The 19268-nt window shown below is 39.3% G+C and overlaps 1 protein-coding gene across 1 annotated transcript; it reads left to right on the top strand.

Annotated features, from left to right (window-relative positions):
- The first annotated feature begins 728 nt into the window (after positions 1–728).
- LOC139409546 (transmembrane 4 L six family member 18) lies at positions 729–19268 on the top strand. The gene is made up of 4 exons (XM_071154855.1): positions 729–1381; positions 3669–3740; positions 9670–9812; positions 17642–19268. Exons 1-4 carry the CDS (start codon positions 1205–1207, stop codon positions 17838–17840), a joined length of 591 nt encoding a protein of 196 aa, XP_071010956.1. The 5' UTR covers positions 729–1204; the 3' UTR covers positions 17841–19268.

Genomic DNA, 19268 nt, shown 5'->3' with positions numbered 1-19268 from the left:
TAGCTTGGTTTTTGTTCTGACAAATCAAAATCATGTCCAATCAATTGAATTTACCACAGGTGAACTCCAATCAACTTGTAGAAACATCTCATGGATGATCAATGGAAACAGGATGCACCTGAGCTTATTATGAGTCTCATAGCAAAGGGTACTTTTTTAAACTTATGTAAATAAGGTATGTTTTTTCAAACATTTGCATAAATATTTTTAAAAAAACTGTTTTTGCTTTGTCATTATGGGATATTGTGTGTAGATTGGCGAGGATTATTAAAAAAGTCAATTTTAGAAAAAGGCTGTAATGTAACAAAATGTGGAACAAGTCAAGAGGTCTGAATACTTTCCAAATGCACTGTAGAATGGTAGAGGTTCTTGATGATCTTGGTCTTGGTCTCTCTGTGACACCAGGTGCTGTAGATGTCCTGGAGGGCAGCCATTGTTTTAGCTTCACTGTTCAAATAAATACGTAAAAGGGATTGTATCTGCTTTTACAAACCAAAATACTCTACTGTTCATACTGTATATTCTTTGTAGTGGTCTGTTGACCCGTTGGTTAACTTTGTCAGGGCGTTCACAGTTCACCGCCCCCTGGAGTATTGTGGAGTAGTGGAGGAGGTTCCATAAATATGAGTCAATTGTAATGTATTTTTAGTCATGTGTCAGACCCCAGTAAGACTAGCTGTCAATGGGGAATCACATCAAAACACATACTCCCTCTTTATCGCTCTCTGTCTCTCTTTTTCTCTCCCTCTGTCACTTTCTTTCTTACTCTCTGCCCCCCCCCCTCGCTCGCTCTCTGAATTCCTAAGGGATTTTTCATAGTTTTTCGGACAGAATGCTTTCCGGCCCTGAGGGATTGGTCAGGGCTCAAGACTCTCACCCTTCTCTCTTCCTGTGGCGTCCGTTCCACTCAGCCCCTCGCCTTAAAATGGAGCTGGTTGCGTCATCAACCTCAGACTCTCAGGAGGTGGAGGGTTCAGTTAAAACCCATCCACACCAGGGAAACCATTCAGTTTCCTTCCTGGATTACAGCTGTGAACAGACCCCAGACCTTCCTCTCTCTCTCTCCATTCCTCTCTTCACGGATCCTCTAACCCTCTCTCTGCATTTCTCCACTCCTCTCTCCACTCGCTGGTCTCCTTGGTGATCCCCGCTCCACTCCTCCTCTCCATTCCTCTCCTCCTCGTCCTCCTGTGTGGTAGGGGCGATGTGCTCTACGGGTTTTGTGCGGTCGCTGGGCTTTGCCCTCCTGCCCCTGGCGGTGTGCTGTATTGTGGCTAACGTTCTGCTGTTCTTCCCCGGAGGAACGACCCAATACTTGCAAGAGGGGAAACTGTCCAGGCTGGTCTGGTTCATGATGGGCATCGGAGGGGGAGGCGCATTGGTGAGTAGTTTTCAACTCTCTAGAGACAGCAGGAGCGGTAGAGATACTCTTAATGATCAGCCAACTGACATTTACTCCTGAGGTGCTGACTTGCTGCACCCTCGACGACTACTGTGATTATTATTATTTGACCATGCTGGTCATCTATGAACATTTGAACATCTTGGCCATGTTCTGTTATAATCTCCACCCGGCACAGCCTGAAGAGGACTGGCCACCCCTCATAGCATGGTTCCTCTCTAGGTTTCTTCCTAGGTTTTGGCCTTTCTAGGGAGTTTTTCCTAGCCACCGTGCTTCTACACCTGCATTGCTTGCTGTTTGGGGTTTTAGGCTGTGTTTCTGTACAGCACTTTGAGATATCAGCTGATGTAAGAAGGGCTATATAAATAAATTAGATTTGATTTGAGTAGCTACAGTATATGTCATCTTGTTGTTACTACACCGGCTACAGTTGTAGTACTGTTGAGTTGACGGTTTATGGGTCAGGTTAACAAGCGGTCCAGGGAACAGAAGGTAAAATAAAAGATCAAGATAATTAGGAGAACTTTAGGGAAGTTATAATAGTTTCATATTTTGGTCTTGTATTTCCTTTCAGATAAAAACACATGCTAATATGAAACAGGTATTAATCTGACAGGTGCTAATCTGACAGGTGCTAGTCTGACAGGTGCTAATCTGACACGGGTATTAATCTGAGACAGGTGCTAATCTGACACAGGTATTAATCTGACACAGGTGCTAATCTGACACGGGTATTAATCTGACACAGGTGCTAATCTGACACAGGTGCTAATCTGACACAGGTGCTAATCTGACACGGGTGCTAATCTGACACGGGTATTAATCTGACACGGGTATTAATCTGACACAGGTATTAATCTGACACAGGTGCTAATCTGATTTTAGTAAATCGATGTGTGTAAGGAATTGATATTTTGCCTTTTTTTGTAAGAGTGGGGTTGAGGCTACATGGCTGTATCCTGGATGTTTTGACCTTCCCTCAGCTGTTTTCCTAACTGTGTAGATACAATAGGAGACAAAGGAAATGGTTGTCAGCTCTTCCTCCAACAAACCCTATGAGTTTTATTTTACCAGACACCTACAATAGAGTGGGGAAATAGAACAGGTTCAATAAAAGGTGGCTAATGGAGCATCTTTTTGTTGTTGTTGTGATTAGCGACAGTTTTACAGTACAGTTCAGTACAATACAGTACTACAACAACATAGCTCTTGAGGATACTGTCTATAGATGATGAATTGATGCGCTGAAATAATATACCAAGGCAGAACCTGATATTTTCCCCCGTTGTGTGTGTCTCTGTAGATGTTCCTGAGATTTTCCCCCGTTGTGTGTGTGTCTCTGTAGATGTTCCTGAGATTTTCCCCCGTTGTGTGAGTGTCTGTAGATGTTCCTGAGATTTCCCCCGTTGTGTGTGTGTCTGTAGATGTTCCTGAGATTTTCCCCCGTTGTGTGTGTGTCTGTAGATGTTCCTGACATTTTCCCCCGTTGTGTGTGTGTCTGTAGATGTTCCTGAGATTTTCCCCCGTTGTGTGAGTGTCTCTGTAGATGTTCCTGATATTTTCCCCCGTTGTGTGTGTGTCTCTGTAGATGTTCCTGAGATTTTCCCCCGTTGTGTGTGTGTCTCTGTAGATGTTCCTGAGATTTTCCCCCGTTGTGTGAGTGTCTCTGTAGATGTTCCTGAGATTTTCCCCCGTTGTGTGTGTGTCTCTGTAGATGTTCCTGAGATTTCCCCCGTTGTGTGTGTGTCTCTGTAGATGTTCCTGAGATTTTCCCCCGTTGTGTGTGTGTCTCTGTAAATGTTCCTGAGATTTTCCCCCGTTGTGTGTGTGTCTCTGTAGGTGTTCCTGAGATTTTCCCCCGTTGTGTGTGTGTCTCTGTAGATGTTCCTGAGATTTTCCCCCTGTTGTGTGTGTGTGTGTGTCTCTGTAGATGTTCCTGAGATTTTCCCCCGTTGTGTGTGTGTCTCTGTAGATGTTCCTGAGATTTTCCCCCGTTGTGTGAGTGTCTCTGTAGATGTTCCTGAGATTTTCCCCCGTTGTGTGTGTGTCTCTGTAGATGTTCCTGAGATTTTCCCCCGTTGTGTGTGTCTCTCTGTAGATGTTCCTGAGATTTTCCCCCGTTGTGTGTGTGTCTCTGTAAATGTTCCTGAGATTTTCCCCCGTTGTGTGTGTGTCTCTGTAGGTGTTCCTGAGATTTTCCCCCGTTGTGTGTGTGTCTCTGTAGATGTTCCTGAGATTTTCCCCCGTTGTGTGTGTGTCTCTGTAGATGTTCCTGCCTGCTGGTGTGTTCATCAGCCTCGGGAAATGTGCAGGCTGCTGTTGGAATGAAAGCCTCGTGGTGAGTACTGATGCTTTGGTTACATCCCGTCATTAAGGGGCCTTGTGTATTGTGAGGTCATGTGACGTGGTCATGTGACGTGCCTGGATTTTAAACTGTATTTCAAGCTTTTTCCATCAAACTGTCCACCACTTTTCTTTTATTTTCTTTTATAGCTTTGATCCTATTAATATAAAATCACTGATATTACAAAAGGTCAATTTTAACACTTGTGCTAAGCTAATGCAAAAACTAGGTAGGCTATGCTTAGCTAATTATACATAGGGCCATTGTAACACTATTAGCGGGTACACTAATGATATGAGGAGGAGGCCTCACCATCAGGGAGTACAAAGCATCTGGGCCGGGAAGAGGAGCTGAACCTTATCTGTGTATAAGATGTTTTGTAACAGCCAACATTTCTCCTCACACACCCACACACTCCTCTCATGGGGATTGTTCTGCAGCTGTTCTGGGTGTAACAGGCAGGCCTGACCGCGTGCGTGTGTGAAAGACAGAGAAAGATTATATATATACTACCGTTCAAAAGTTTGGGGTCACTTAGAAATTTCCGTGTTTTCCATGAAAACTTACATGAAATCAATTGCAAAATTAATAGAAAATAGGGCCATTGTGGCCTCCCGGGTGGCACAGTGGTCTAGGGCACTGCATCGCAGTGCTAGCTGTGCCACCAGAGACTCTGGGATCGAGCCCAGGCTCTGTCGCAGCCGGCCGTGACCGGGAGGTCCATGGGGCGACACACAATTGGCCCAGCGTCCTCCGGGTTAGGGAGGGTTTGGCCGGTAGGGATATCCTTGTCTCATCGCGTACTAGCGACTCCTGTGGCGGGCCGGGCGCAGTGCACGCTGACCAGGTTGCCAGGTGCACAGTGTTTCCTCTGACACATTGGTGCGGCTGGCTTCCGGGTTGGAAGCGCGCTGTGTTAAGAAGCAGTGCGGCTTGGTTGGGATGTGTTTCGGAGGACGCATGACTCTTCGTCTCTCCCGAGCCCGTACCGGAGTTGTAACGATGAGACAAGATAGTAACTACTAACAATTGGATACCACGAAATTGGGGAGAAAAGGGGGTAAAATTCCAATAAATAAATAAAAATGAGGGCCATTGTAACACTATTAGCGGGTACACTAATATGAGGAGGAGACTTCACCATCAGGGAATACAAAGCATCTGGGCCGGGAAGAGGAGCTGAACCTTATCTGTGTACAAGATGTTTTGTAACAGCCAACATTTCTCCTCACACACCCACACACTTCTCTCATGGGGATTGTTATGCAGCTGTTCTGGGTGTAGCAGGCAGGCCTGACCGCGTGCGTGTGTGTGTGAGAAAGAGAGATATATATATATATATACAGTGCCTTGCGAAAGTATTCGGCCCCCTTGAACTTTGCGACCTTTTGCCACATTTCAGGCTTCAAACATAAAGATATAAAACTGTATTTGTTTGTGAAGAATCAACAACAAGTGGGACACAATCATGAAGTGGAACGACATTTATTGGATATTTCAAACTTTTTTAACAAATCAAAAACTGAAAAATTGGGCGTGCAAAATTATTCAGCCCCTTTACTTTCAGTGCAGCAAACTCTCTCCAGAAGTTCAGTGAGGATCTCTGAATGATCCAATGTTGACCTAAATGACTAATGATGATAAATACAATCCACCTGTGTGTAATCAAGTCTCTGTATAAATGCACCTGCACTGTGATAGTCTCAGAGGTCCGTCAAAAGCGCAGAGAGCATCATGAAGAACAAGGAACACACCAGGCAGGTCCGAGATACTGTTGTGAAGAAGTTAAAGACGGATTTGGATACAAAAAGATTTCCCAAGCTTTAAACATCCCAAGGAGCACTGTGCAAGCGATAATATTGAAATGGAAGGAGTATCAGACCACTGCAAATCTACCAAGACCTGGCCGTCCCTCTAAACTCAGCTCATACAAGGAGAAGACTGATCAGAGATGCAGCCAAGAGGCCCATGATCACTCTGGATGAACTGCAGAGATCTACAGCTGAGGTGGGAGACTCTGTCCATAGGACAACAATCAGTCGTATATTGCACAAATCTGGCCTTTATGGAAGAGTGGCAAGAAGAAAGCCATTTCTTAAAGATATCCATAAAAAGTGTTGTTTAAAGTTTGCCACAAGCCACCTGGGAGACACACCAAACATGTGGAAGAAGGTGCTCTGGTCAGATGAAACCAAAATTGAACTTTTTGGCAACAATGCAAAACGTTATGTTTGGCGTAAAAGCAACACAGCTCATCACCCTGAACACACCATCCCCACTGTCAAACATGGTGGTGGCAGCATCATGGTTTGGGCCTGCTTTTCTTCAGCAGGGACAGGGAAGATGGTTAAAATTGATGGGAAGATGGATGGGGCCAAATACAGGACCATTCTGGAAGAAAACCTGATGGAGTCTGCAAAAGACCTGAGACTGGGACGGAGATTTGTCTTCCAACAATGGAATGGTTCAACAATAAACATATCCAGGTGTTAGAATGGCCAAATCAAAGTCCAGACCTGAATCCAATCGAGAATCTGTGGAAAGAACTGAAAACTGCTGTTCACAAATGCTCTCCATCCAACCTCACTGAGCTCGAGCTGTTTTACAAGGAGGAATGGGAAAAAATGTCAGTCTCTCGATGTGCAAAACTGATAGAGACATACCCCAAGCGACTTACAGCTGTAATCGCAGCAAAAGGTGGCGCTACAAAGTATTAACTTAAGGGGGCTGAATAATTTTGCACGCCCAATTTTTCAGTTTTTGATTTGTTAAAAAAGTTTGAAATATCCAATAAATGTCGTTCCACTTCATGATTGTGTCCCACTTGTTGTTGATTCTTCACAAAAAAATACAGTTTTATATCTTTATGTTTGAAGCCTGAAATGTGGCAAAAGGTCGCAAAGTTCAAGGGGGCAGAATACTTTCGCAAGGCACTGTATATACACTACCGTTCGAAAGTTTGGGGTCACTTAGAAATGTCTGTGTTTTCCATGAAAACATACATGTTATTAATTGCAAAATGAATAGAAAATATCATCAAAATGTTGACAAGGTTATAAATAATGATTTTTAATTGAAATGTTAATTGGGTCCTTCAAACTTTGCTCTCGTCAAAGAATCCTCCATTTGTAGCAATTACAGCCTTGCAGACCTTTGGCATTCTATTTGTCAATTTGTTGAGGTAATCTGAAGACATTTCACCCCATGCTTCCTGAAGCACCTCCCACAAGTTGGATTGGCTTGATGGGCACTTCCTACATACCATATGGTCAGGCTGCTCCCACATCAGCTCAATAGGGTTGAGATCCAGTGACTGTGCTGGTCACTCCATTATAGACACAATACCAGCTGACTGCTTCTTCCCTAAATAGTTATTGCATAGTTTGGAGCTGTACTTTGGATCATTGTCCTGTTGTAGGAGGAAATTGGCTCTAATTAAGCGCCGTCCAGAGGGTATGGCATGGCATTGCAAAATGGAGTGATAGCCTTCCTTCTTCAAGGTCCCTTTTACCCTGTACAAACTTGACCACCACCAAAGCACTCCCAGACCATCACATTGCCTCCACCATGCTTGACAGATTTTTCGGCGTCTCACAAATGTTCTTTTTTGTGATCCGATCACCTCAAACTTATATTAGTCTGTCCAAATCTCTTTTTTCCAATCTTCCTCTGTCCAGTGTCTGTGTTCTTCTGCCCATCTTAATCTTTTCTTTTTATTGGCCAGTCTGAGATATGGCTTTTTCTTTTCAACTCTGCCTAGACGGCCAGCATCCCGAAGTCGCCTCTTCACTGTTGACGTTGAGACTGGTGTTTTGCAGGTACTATTTAATGAAGCTGTGAGTTGAGGACTTGTGGGGCGTCTGTTTCTCAAACTAGACACTAATGTACTTGTCCTCTTGCTCTTTTGTGCACCGTGGCCTCCCACTCCTTTCTATTCTGGTTAGAGCCAGTTTGCGCTGTTCTGTGAAGGGAGTAGTACACAGCGTTGTACGAAATCTTAAGTTTCTTGGCAATCTTGGCCTTCATTACTCAGAATAAGAATAGACTGACGAGTTTCAGAAGAAAGTACTTTGTTTCTGGCCATTTTGAGCCTGTAATTGAACCCACAAATGCTGATGCTCCAGATACTCAACTAGCCTAAAGAGGGACAGTTTTATTGCTTCTTTAATCAGCACAACAGTTTTCAGCTGTGCTAACATAATTGCAAAAGGGTTTTCTAATGATCAATTAACCTTTTAAAATTAACTTGATTAGCTAACACAACGTGCCATTGGAACACAGGAGTGATGGTTGCTGAAATTGGACCTCTGTACGCCTATGTAGATATTCCATAACAAATCAGCCGTTTACAGCTACAATAGTCATTTACAACATTAACCATGTCTACACAGTTTTCTGATCAATTTGATGTTATTTTAATGGACAAAAAAAAATTGTTTTTCTTTAAAAAAACAAGGACATTCCCAAGTGACCCCAAACTTTTGAACGGTAGTGTATGTGTGTACAGTATATACTAATGTATTATATATATATGTATATGTGTATTATAGATGTGTATTACATATGTTTATTATACATGTGTATTATACGTGTGTATATATATATATATATGTGTATTATATAAGTGTATTATATGTGTATATTATGATGTGTATTATATGTGTGTTTTACAAGTATGCGTGTATTATAGATGTGTATTATAGATGTATATAATACACGTGTATTATATACGTGTATATTATATGTGTATTATGATGTGTATTATAGATGTATATTGTATATTATATATGTGTATTGTATTTGTGTATTATAGATGTGTATTATATATGTGTATTATATATGTGCATTATATATATATAAATATGTGTGTGTATTATATATGTGTATTATATATGTGTATTACAGATGTGTGTGTATATTATAGATGTGTGTGTGTATTATAGATGTGTGTGTGTGTATTATAGATGTGTGTGTATTATAGATGTGTGTGTGTGTGTATTAAAGATGTGTGTGTGTGTATTATATATGTGTGTGTGTGTGTATTATATATGTGTGTGTGTGTGTGTATTATAGATGTGTGTGTGTGTGTGTGTGTATTATAGATGTGTGTGTGTGTGTATTATATATGTGTGTGTGTGTGTATTATATATGTGTGTGTGTGTGTATTAAAGATGTGTGTGTGTGTATTATAGATGTGTGTGTGTGTGTGTATTATAGATGTGTGTGTGTGTGTGTGTGTATTATAGATGTGTGTGTGTGTATTATATATGTGTGTGTGTGTGTATTATATATGTGTGTGTGTGTGTATTAAAGATGTGTGTGTGTGTATTATAAATGTGTGTGTGTGTGTGTATTATAGATGTGTGTCTGTGTGTGTATTATAGATGTGTGTGTGTGTATTATAGATGTGTGTGTGTGTATTATAGATGTGTGTGTGTGTGTATTAAAGATGTGTGTGTGTGTGTATTAAAGATGTGTGTGTGTGTGTATTAAAGATGTGTGTGTGTGTGTATTATAGATGTGTGTGTGTGTGTATTATAGATGTGTGTGTGTGTGTATTATAGATGTGTGTGTGTGTGTATTATATATGTGTGTGAGTGTATTATAGATGTGTGCGTGTGTGTATTATAGATGTGTGTGTGTGTATTATAGATGTGTGTGTGTATTATAGATGTGTGTGTGTGTATTATATATGTGTGTGTGTGTATTATAGATGTGTGTGTGTGTATTATAGATGTGTGTGTGTGTATTATAGATGTGTGTGTGTGTATTATAGATGTGTGTGTGTGTATTATAGATGTGTGTGTGTGTATTATAGATGTGTGTGTGTGTATTATAGATGTGTGTGTGTATTATAGATGTGTGTGTGTATTATAGATGTGTGTGTGTATTACAGATGTGTGTGTGTGTGTGTTTATTCCAGATGTGTGGATCAGTCACGGCAGCGTTAGTTGGGTTGGCCGGGTCGGGGTACTGTTTTGTCATCTCTGCCATGGCCATGTTGGAGGGACCTCAGTGTGACACCGGTCTGGGATGGTCCTATCCCTTCGCCAACAAGGGAGGAAGGTTAGTGCTAATATATAATAATATATAACAATATATAATAATGTATAATAATATATAATAATTTATAATAATATATAATAATTCATTCTGGAAATATTCTAGATATTAAAGCTTCGTTTAGTTTCTGAATTAGAAACAAATGTCTGTTTTTCTGTTGTGTTTGGATCGAATCCCCGAGCAAGGTAAGAATCTGTTCTTCTGCCCCTGAGCAAGGTAGTTAACCCACAGTTCCCCGGGCGTGGAAGACGTGGATGTTGATTAAGGCAGCCCCCCCCCCCCCCCCTCTGATTCAGAGGGGTTGGGTTAAATGCGGAAGACGCATTTCAGTTGAATAAATTCAGTTGGAATTTAGGTACTAGGTATCACCTTTCCCCCAATGAGGGTGGGTCCAGGGTGTCTACGAGTAACAATAACTTGACTACAGTGCATTTAGAAAGTATTCAGACCCCTTGACTTTTTACACATTTTGTTACGTCACAGCCATATTATAAAATGGATGAAATTAATTTAAAAAAATCTGTGTTCTTGGGAACCTTCAACGCTCCAGAAATTGGAACCCGTCCCCATATCTGTGCCTCGACACGATCTTGTCTTGGAGCTCTACAGACAATTCCTTCGACCTCATGGCTTGGTTTTTGTTCTCACATTCACTGTCAACTGTTGGACCTTATATAGACAGGTGTGTGCCTTTCCAAATCATGTCCAATCAATTGAATTCACCACAGGTGGACTCCAATCAGGTTTCAGGAACATCTCAAGGATGATCAATGGAAACAGAATGCACCTGACCTCAATTTTGAGTCTCGTAGCAAATGGCCTACTTATGTAAATTTAGTATTTCTGTATTTATTTTTTAAACGTATACATTTGCAAAAATGCCTAAAAACCTGTTTTTGCTTTGTCTTCATGTGGTATTTTGTGTAGATCGATGAGGAACAAAAAGTCAATGGGTCTGAATACTTTCCGAATGCCCTGTGTAGTGTATTTTACGATCTGTATGGCACAGCTGTCAATTTTTTTTATCCTTAAATGAAACTGGTATACTTTTTTATTTATCACAATTTCCTTTAACCAATTTTGGTCTTTAATTCAGGGTCAACAGACAAGTTCCTTATTTTCTCCCCCTACCACTTGCCTCTTCCATTTTTGCGGTAATGTTGCAATTAGTTGGTTGTAATTTCGGATAGAGCAGATATTTCCATATACAGTGGGGAGAACAAGTATTTGATAACCTGCAAAATCGGCAGTGTTTCCTTCTTACAAAGCATGTAGAGGTTCTGTAATTTGTATCATAGGTACACTTCAACTGTGAGAGATGAAATCTAAAACAAAAATCCAGAAAATCACATTGTATGATTTTTAAGTAATTCATTTGCATTTTATTGCATGACATAAGTATTTGATCACCTACCAACCAGTAAGAATTCCGGATCTCACAGACCTGTTAGTTTTTCTTTAAGAAGTCCTCCTGTTCTCCACTCATTACCTGTTTTAACTGCACCTGTTTGAACTCGTTACCTGTATAAAAGACACCTGTCCACACATTCAATCAAACAGACTCCAACCTCTCCACAATGGCCAAGACCAGGGAGCTGTGTAAGGACATCAGGGATAAAATTGTAGACCTGCACAAGGCTGGGATGGGCTACAGGCTTGGTGAAAAGGCAACAACTGTTGGTGCAATTATTAGAAAATGGAAGAAGTTCAAGATGACAATCAATCACCCTCGGCCTGGGGCTCCATGCAAGATCTCACCTCGTGGGGCATCAATGATCATGAGGAAGGTGAGGGATCAGCCCAGAACTACACAGCAGGACCTGGTCAATGACTTGAAGAGAGCTGGGATCACAGTCTCAAAGACAACCATTAGTAACACACTACGCCGTCATGGATTAAAATCCTGCAGCGTACACAAGGTGTGCAGGCCCCTGCTCAAGCCAGCGCATATCCAAGCCCGTCTGAAGTTTGCCAATGACCATCTGGATGATCCAGAGGAGGAATGGGATAAGGTCATGTGGTCTGATGAGACAAAAATAGAGCTTTTTGGTCTAAACTCCACTCGCCGTGTTTGGAGGAAGAAGAAGAATGAGTACAACCCCAAGAACACCATCCCAACCGTGAAGCATGGAGGTGGAAACATCATTCTTTTTGGATGCTTTTCTGCAAAGGGGACAGGACGACTGCACCGTATTGAGAGGAGGATGGATGGGGCCATGTATCTTGGCCAACAACCTCCTTCTCTCAGTAAGAGCATTAAAGATGGGTCGTGGCTGGGTCTTCCAGCATGACAACGACTCGAAACACACAGCCAGGGCAACTAAGGAGTGGCTCCGTAAGAAGCATCTCAAGGTCCTGGAGTGGCCTAGCCAGTCTCCAGACCTGAACCCAATAGAAAATCTTTGGAGGGAGCTGAAAGTCCATATTGCCCAGCGACAGCCCCAAAACCTGAAGGATCTGGAGAAGGTCTGTATGGAGGAGTGGGCCAAAATCCCTGCTGCAGTGTGTGCAAACCTGGTCAAGAACTACAGGAAACATATGATCTCTGTAATTGCAAACAAAGGTTTCTGTACCAAATATTAAGTTCTGCTTTTCTGATGTATCAAATAATTATGTCATGCAATACAATGCAAATTAATTACTTAAAAATCATACAATGTGATTTTCTGGATTTTTGTTTTAGATTCTGTCTCTCACAGTTGAAGTGTACATATGATAAAGATTACAGACCTCTACATGCTTTGTAAGTAGGAAAACCTGCAAAATCAGCAGTGTATCAAATACTTGTTCTCCCCACTACAGTGGGGCAAAAATGTATTTAGTCAGCCACCAATTGTGCAAGTTCTCCCACTTAAAAAGATGAGAGAGGCCTGTAACTTTCATCATAGGTACACTTCAACTATGACAGACAATATGAGGGAAAAAAATCCAGAAAATCACATTGTAGGAAATTATGGTGGAAAATACTTATTTGGTCACCTACAAACAAGCAAGATTTCTGGCTCTCACAGACCTGTAACTTCTTTTTTAAGAGGCTCCTCTGTCCTCCACTCGTTACCTGTATTAATGGCACCTGTTTGAACTTGTTATCAGTATAAAAGACACCTGTCCACAACCTCAAACAGTTCCACTCCAAACTCCACTATGGCCAAGACCAAAGAGCTCTCAAAGGACACCAGAAACAAAATTGTAGACCTGCACCAGGGAAGACTGAATCTGCAATAGGTAAGCAGCTTGGTTTGAAGAAATCAACTGTGGGAGCAATTATTAGGAAATGGAAGACATACAAGACCACTGATACTCCCTCGATCTGGGACTCCACGCAAGATCTCACCCCGTGGGGTCAAAATGATCACAAGAACGGTGAGCAAAAATCCCAGAACACGGGGGTACCTAGTGAATGACCTGCAGAGAGCTGGGACTAAAGTAACAAAGCCTACCATCAGTAACACACTACGCTGCCAGAGACTCAAGTCCTGCAGTGCCAGACATGTCCCCCTGCCTAAGCCAGTACATGTCCAGGCCCGTCTGAAGTTTGCTAGAGAGCATTTGGATGATCCAAAACATCACTGCTCTAGAGGAGATCTGCATGGAGGAATGGGCCAAAATACCAGCAACAGTGTGTGAAAACCTTGTGAAGACAGAAAACGTTTGACCTCTGTCATTGCCAACAAAGGGTATATAACAACGTATTGAGATAAACTTTTGTTATTGACCAAATACTTATTTTCCACCATAATTTGGCAATTATTTCATAAAAAATCCTACAATGTGATTTTCTGGATTTTTTTTTCTCATTTGTCTGTCATAGTTGAAGTGTACCTATGATGAAAGTTACAGGCCTCTCATCTTTTTAAGTGGGAGAACTTGCACAATTGGTGGCTGACTAAATACTTTTTTGCCCCACTGTATATATCTGCATGTGTGACATAACTCCACCAGTCCTATTTATTAGATCCATTCCCCCCCCCCCCCCCCCCAAATATGTTTAAAAATATATTTGATTTAACCTGTTAAGTCTTCCCCCTCCTTTTTCGAACATTCTGTAAAAAATCGCGCAACTTTTCAGCGTCCTGCTACTCATGCCAGGAATATAGTATATGCATATGATTAGTATGTGTGGATAGAAAACACTCTGAAGTTTCTAAAACTGGTTAAATCACGGCTGTGACTATAACAGATTGTGTGTTTCATTGAAAAGCGCAAGAAAAACTGCTCTCTGAAAGCTAAAAATTATTTCCATGCGTCACTTTCATGGGTTGTTAAAAGGGCACAAAATTTATTATCGACCTGCATGCAATTCCTACAGATTCCACACGATGTCGCTATTGTCGTCATTTTCAATTGAGTTTTTTCTTGGTAAATCCAACTAACTGGATTCCGTTTCTTCCGGTCTCCACCAGGATGTTTTGAATGTGCACATTGGCAGCCATTGATTTGCAGACGAGGAGCTATTGAATATACATCGCCCTGTAATCATTTTGGTAGATTATAAACGTTTACTAATACCTAAAGTTGGATTACAAAAGTATTTCGAAGTGTTTTGTGAAAGTTTATCGTCGACTTTTTTAATTTAAAAAAATGATGCAGCGTTTAAAAACGATGTTTTTTTCTGAATGACACAGCTTCCATAGAAAGCTATTTTGGGTATATATGGACCGATTTAAACGAAAAAAAGACCCAATAGTGATGTTTATGGGGCATATAGGAGTGCCAAGAAAGAAGCTCGTCAAAGGTAATGAATGTTTTATATTTTATTTCTGCGTTTTGTGTAGCGCCGGATAAGCAAAGTCTTTGTTTACGTCGCATTCAGGCATTTTGAGGTGTTGAATGCTATCAGATAATAGCTTCTCATGCTTTCGCCGAAAAGCATTTTAAAAATCTGACTTGTTGGCTAGGTTCACAACGAGTGTAGCTTTAATTCAATACCCTGCATGTGAATTTTGATTAAGGTTTGAGTTTTAACGAGTACATTTAGCATTTAGCGTAGCGCATTTGCATTTCCAGGTGTCTACTTGAGACATCTGCGTCTCTAGGCAAGTCAGTTAACAACAAGTTCTTATTTACAATCCCCTACCAGAGAACAGTGGGTTAATTGCCTTGTTAAGGGGCAGAACTGCAGATTTTTAACCTGCCAGCTCGGGGATTCAATCCAGCAACCTTTCAGTTACCAGTCCAACGCTCTAACCACTAGGCTACCTTCCACCCCACAATCAATTAGTATATTATTCAATCAATTAGTATATTATTCAATCAATTAGTATATTATTCAATCAATTAGTATATTATTCAATCAATTAGTATATTAATCAATCAATTCGTATATTATTCAATCAATTCATATATGAATCAATCAATTAGTATATTAATCAATCAATTAGTATATTATTCAATCAATTCGTATATTAATCAATCAATTAGTATATTATTCAATCAATTAGTATATTATTCAATCAATTAGTATATTAATCAATCAATTAGTATATTAATCAATCAATTCGTATATTAATCAATCAATTCGGATATTATTCAATCAATTAGTATATTATTCAATCAATTAGTATATTATTCAATCAATTAGTATATTAATCAATTAGTATATTATTCAATCAATTAGTATATTATTCAATCAATTAGTATATTAATCAATCAATTAGTATATTATTCAATCAATTAGTATATTAATCAATCAATTAGTATATTATTCAATCAATTAGTATATTAATCAATCAATTAGTATATTAATCAATTAGTATATTATTCAATCAATTAGTATATTAATCAATCAATTAGTATATTCGAGTTTAACCATAATATTTGTTGTAATATTTGTTTGGTCTTTTCTGGTGGATTAAAATGCAATTGCAACCAACTTTCTATGGCTTGTTTTAAAAATAGTGACATTTTGGAGATTATTTCATTTTCAAATAACTGAAAGTGAGAGGTTGTAATCTGAATAAAGGGGAAAAGGCCATTCTTACTAATCTGTTAGAGAACCAGTTCGGATTTAAGCGTATATTTTGTATGACTGAAGCCTTTAGTGAGCAGTCTAATGATATTAATATTAAATCATTTCTTCCCTCCAAATTTATATTCATTATATAAATAGGCATGTTTCATTTTGTCTGGCTTGCCATTCCAAAAAAAAATGGAATAAAAACATCACTTTAGTAAATACTATCCACACAAAAAAAGCACTCTAGTAAATACTACAGTATTATCCACAAAAAAACGGTATTTAATTTACATGTACCCTGTCCATTCACCTCCCACATATCGTAATTTGTGGCAACCATAAGTGAAAAACCTACATGCCAAGTATAGACCATATATTGTGTTCCCTGCAGGATGTAGAAAAGAACAGGATCTCTGAACTACCTGTTCAGATCCCAGTCCTAACTCCCTGCAGGTGGTAGAAAATGTGTTATTTTAGTATTTCTCCAGTAGGTTTCCTGAAGGACAAAGACTTCTATTTCAAATATAATAAAACACAAACACTTTAGTAAATACTACAGTAATGTCTGTAAAAACACTACAGCAAATACAACATTATACTACAATCCACAAAAAAACAAACATTAATTACTATAGTTTATACTACAGTTCTCTTTTACTACAGTATTTATATTATAGTTAACTTTAAATACTACAATATACTACAGTAACTACTACAGTATCCACTGTAGTGTCTCTACAGAATTTAGTCCACAAAAACACAACAGGAAATACTACAGTAAATTCTGCAAAAACACCACAGGAAATAGTATAGTATTTCTACCATATTATACTATAGTATTTTTCATGTGGGTATTGTCTTTTCGTTTTGCAAAAAAAAAAAATTGTGTGTAGTGCCAATAGTTAGCTACAATGCTACAATGGCAGGAAAGTATTTCACTGCTGAAAACACTACGTAGGTTTAAATGTAGTTTAACTACCAGCAAAGCTACTGCAAAATGGTGTTAAATGTTTAACTACGCGTAGTTTACTACTCCAACACTGGTTGAAGTAGTATGAAATAACAGCCTGTTCTTAACACCTCGCAACTTCTAAACTTAATATCAACAATACTACCCAATAGTATAGAATATATACACAACATTACAATACTACCCAATACTACCCAATATGTATAGAATATATACACAACACTACAATACTACCCAATATGTATAGAATATATACACAACACTACAATACTACCCAATACTACCCAATATGTATAGAATATATACACAACACTACAGAATATATACACAACACTACAATACTACCCAATATGTATAGAATATATACACAACACTACAATACTACCCAATATGTATAGAATATATACACAACACTACAATACTACCCAATACTACCCAATATGTATAGAATATATACACAACACTACAGAATATATACACAACACTACAATACTACCCAATATGTATAGAATATATACACAACACTACAGAATATATACACAACACTACAATACTACCCAATATGTATAGAATATATACACAACACTACAGAATATATACACAACACTACAATACTACCCAATATGTATAGAATATATACACAACACTACAGAATATATACACAACACTACAATACTACCCAATAGTATAGAATATATACACAACACTACAATACTACCCAATACTACCCAATATGTATAGAATATATACACAATACTACAATACTACCCAATACTACCCAATAGTATAGAATATATACACAACACTACAATACTACCCAATACTACCCAATATGTATAGAATATATACACAACACTACAGAATATATACACAACATTACAACTTTCCCCCTGTGTTTGTCTACAGGTACCTGTTTGAGCAGGAGACGTGGTCTAACTGTTCATATCCCGTCAGCATTGTGGAGTGGAACGTGACTCTGCTGTCCATCCTGCTGGGTCTCAGTGGGTTGGAGTTTATCATCTGTTTCCTACAGGTCATCAACGGGCTGGTGACAGCCGTCTGCAGACCCTGCTGCTACAAACAGGACTATACCCTCAACGCCTGAACACACACACACACACCACACACACCACACACACACACACACACACACACACACACACACACACACAAAAATACGACACACACACACACACACACAAATGTGACACACACACACACACACACACACACACAAATGTGACACACACACACACACACACACAAATGTGACACACACACACACACACACACACACACACAAATGTGACACACACACACACACACACACACACACACGTGTACATGATACATACACACGCATGCATATAACAACATAAGATCCAGTGGCATACCCATGAAATGACACATAAAACAGGAGAGTGTACATTACCAGCCGGGGGAACATTGCTTTCCTAGACACTCGTTATTATCTCCTTATTGGTTTCTAAATCAGGAAGTGTGATTCAGGAAGTGTGATTTTTTTCAAGCGAATGCTGCCTCATCTCTGTATGAGGGAGAGATACCTGTTTGAATGTTCAGTTAATTTATGGTATTCATTACAAAACACTGTATAATAAAAACACCGGATGAAAGTTTGTAGACCGCAACAATAGCCTTTTTTTATGTCTGTATTTTTTTATATCATGTTTAACACACTGGGCACAGATGTCAGTTCAACGTCTAGTTTTGATTTACGTTTGGTTGAGTTGTCAACTAATGGTGAATTTTACATGAAATCAACAAAAAGTCTTAATGGGTCATAATTAATAAACACTATTTTTTTTAAACTGCAAAAAATTTAAAAAATTGGGTGTTTCTCTGTCAAACAGTTTTGTTATATTTTAGTCTTCTGTGATATATCTAAAGTGTAGTATTGGGATGCAAACTCAAAATGTAATACATTTAAACTCTATATCTGACATGGTACAGGTGTCGTCTTAAACCCATAACCATGTGTTTTGAGGTGTATACTTTTGTTTCAAAGTAGATTTGTTTAAGACTACCAAGAAACACCAACCTTGTGACCTTGATTTAGCCCACTGCAGTAAAATGTTTTAAGTTTGGTGGATAAAAATATTTTTGCGAATCCAAATCAGTTTTTCACGTTGATTGAACGTCATCACGTTGATTGAACGTGGTCACGGTGATTGAACGTCGTCACGTTGATTGAACGTGGTCACGTTGATTGAACGTCGTCACGTTGATTGAACGTCGTCACGTTGATTGAACGTCGTCACGTTGATTGAACGTGGTCACGTTGATTGAACGTGGTCACGTTGATTGAGCGTCGTCACGGTGATTTTTTGTTGTTGAAATGATGTCAATGCAGGAGAGTTTTGTCTTTTGTATTAATGTTTTCATTTTAAGTGTATTGTAAATGATTGTCTCACAGATTCTAGATGTTAAGATAAATCAATTTGATATATTTAGTGCATTTGTAATATTTGTATAATGTTTGTGCTGCCTTAAATAAAATTATTTTCCATTTCAA

The sequence above is a fragment of the Oncorhynchus clarkii genome, chromosome 5 (genome assembly GCF_045791955.1).
Source record: "Oncorhynchus clarkii lewisi isolate Uvic-CL-2024 chromosome 5, UVic_Ocla_1.0, whole genome shotgun sequence".
In the NCBI taxonomy this organism is placed as follows: domain Eukaryota; kingdom Metazoa; phylum Chordata; class Actinopteri; order Salmoniformes; family Salmonidae; genus Oncorhynchus; species Oncorhynchus clarkii.
Note: the sequence above shows the minus strand (reverse complement) of the source record. Positions and strands in the feature narration are given on the sequence as shown.

Bases quoted from the DNA above. Each gene is read 5' to 3' on its own strand.
- LOC139409546 (XM_071154855.1), top strand. From the start codon at position 1,205: ATGTGCTCTACGGGTTTTGTGCGGTCGCTGGGCTTTGCCCTCCTGCCC. The intron at 3,741-9,669 runs GTGAGTACTGAT...TGTTTATTCCAG, and splicing joins GTTGGAATGAAAGCCTCGTG to ATGTGTGGATCAGTCACGGC. The intron at 9,813-17,641 runs GTTAGTGCTAAT...GTTTGTCTACAG, and splicing joins TTCGCCAACAAGGGAGGAAG to GTACCTGTTTGAGCAGGAGA.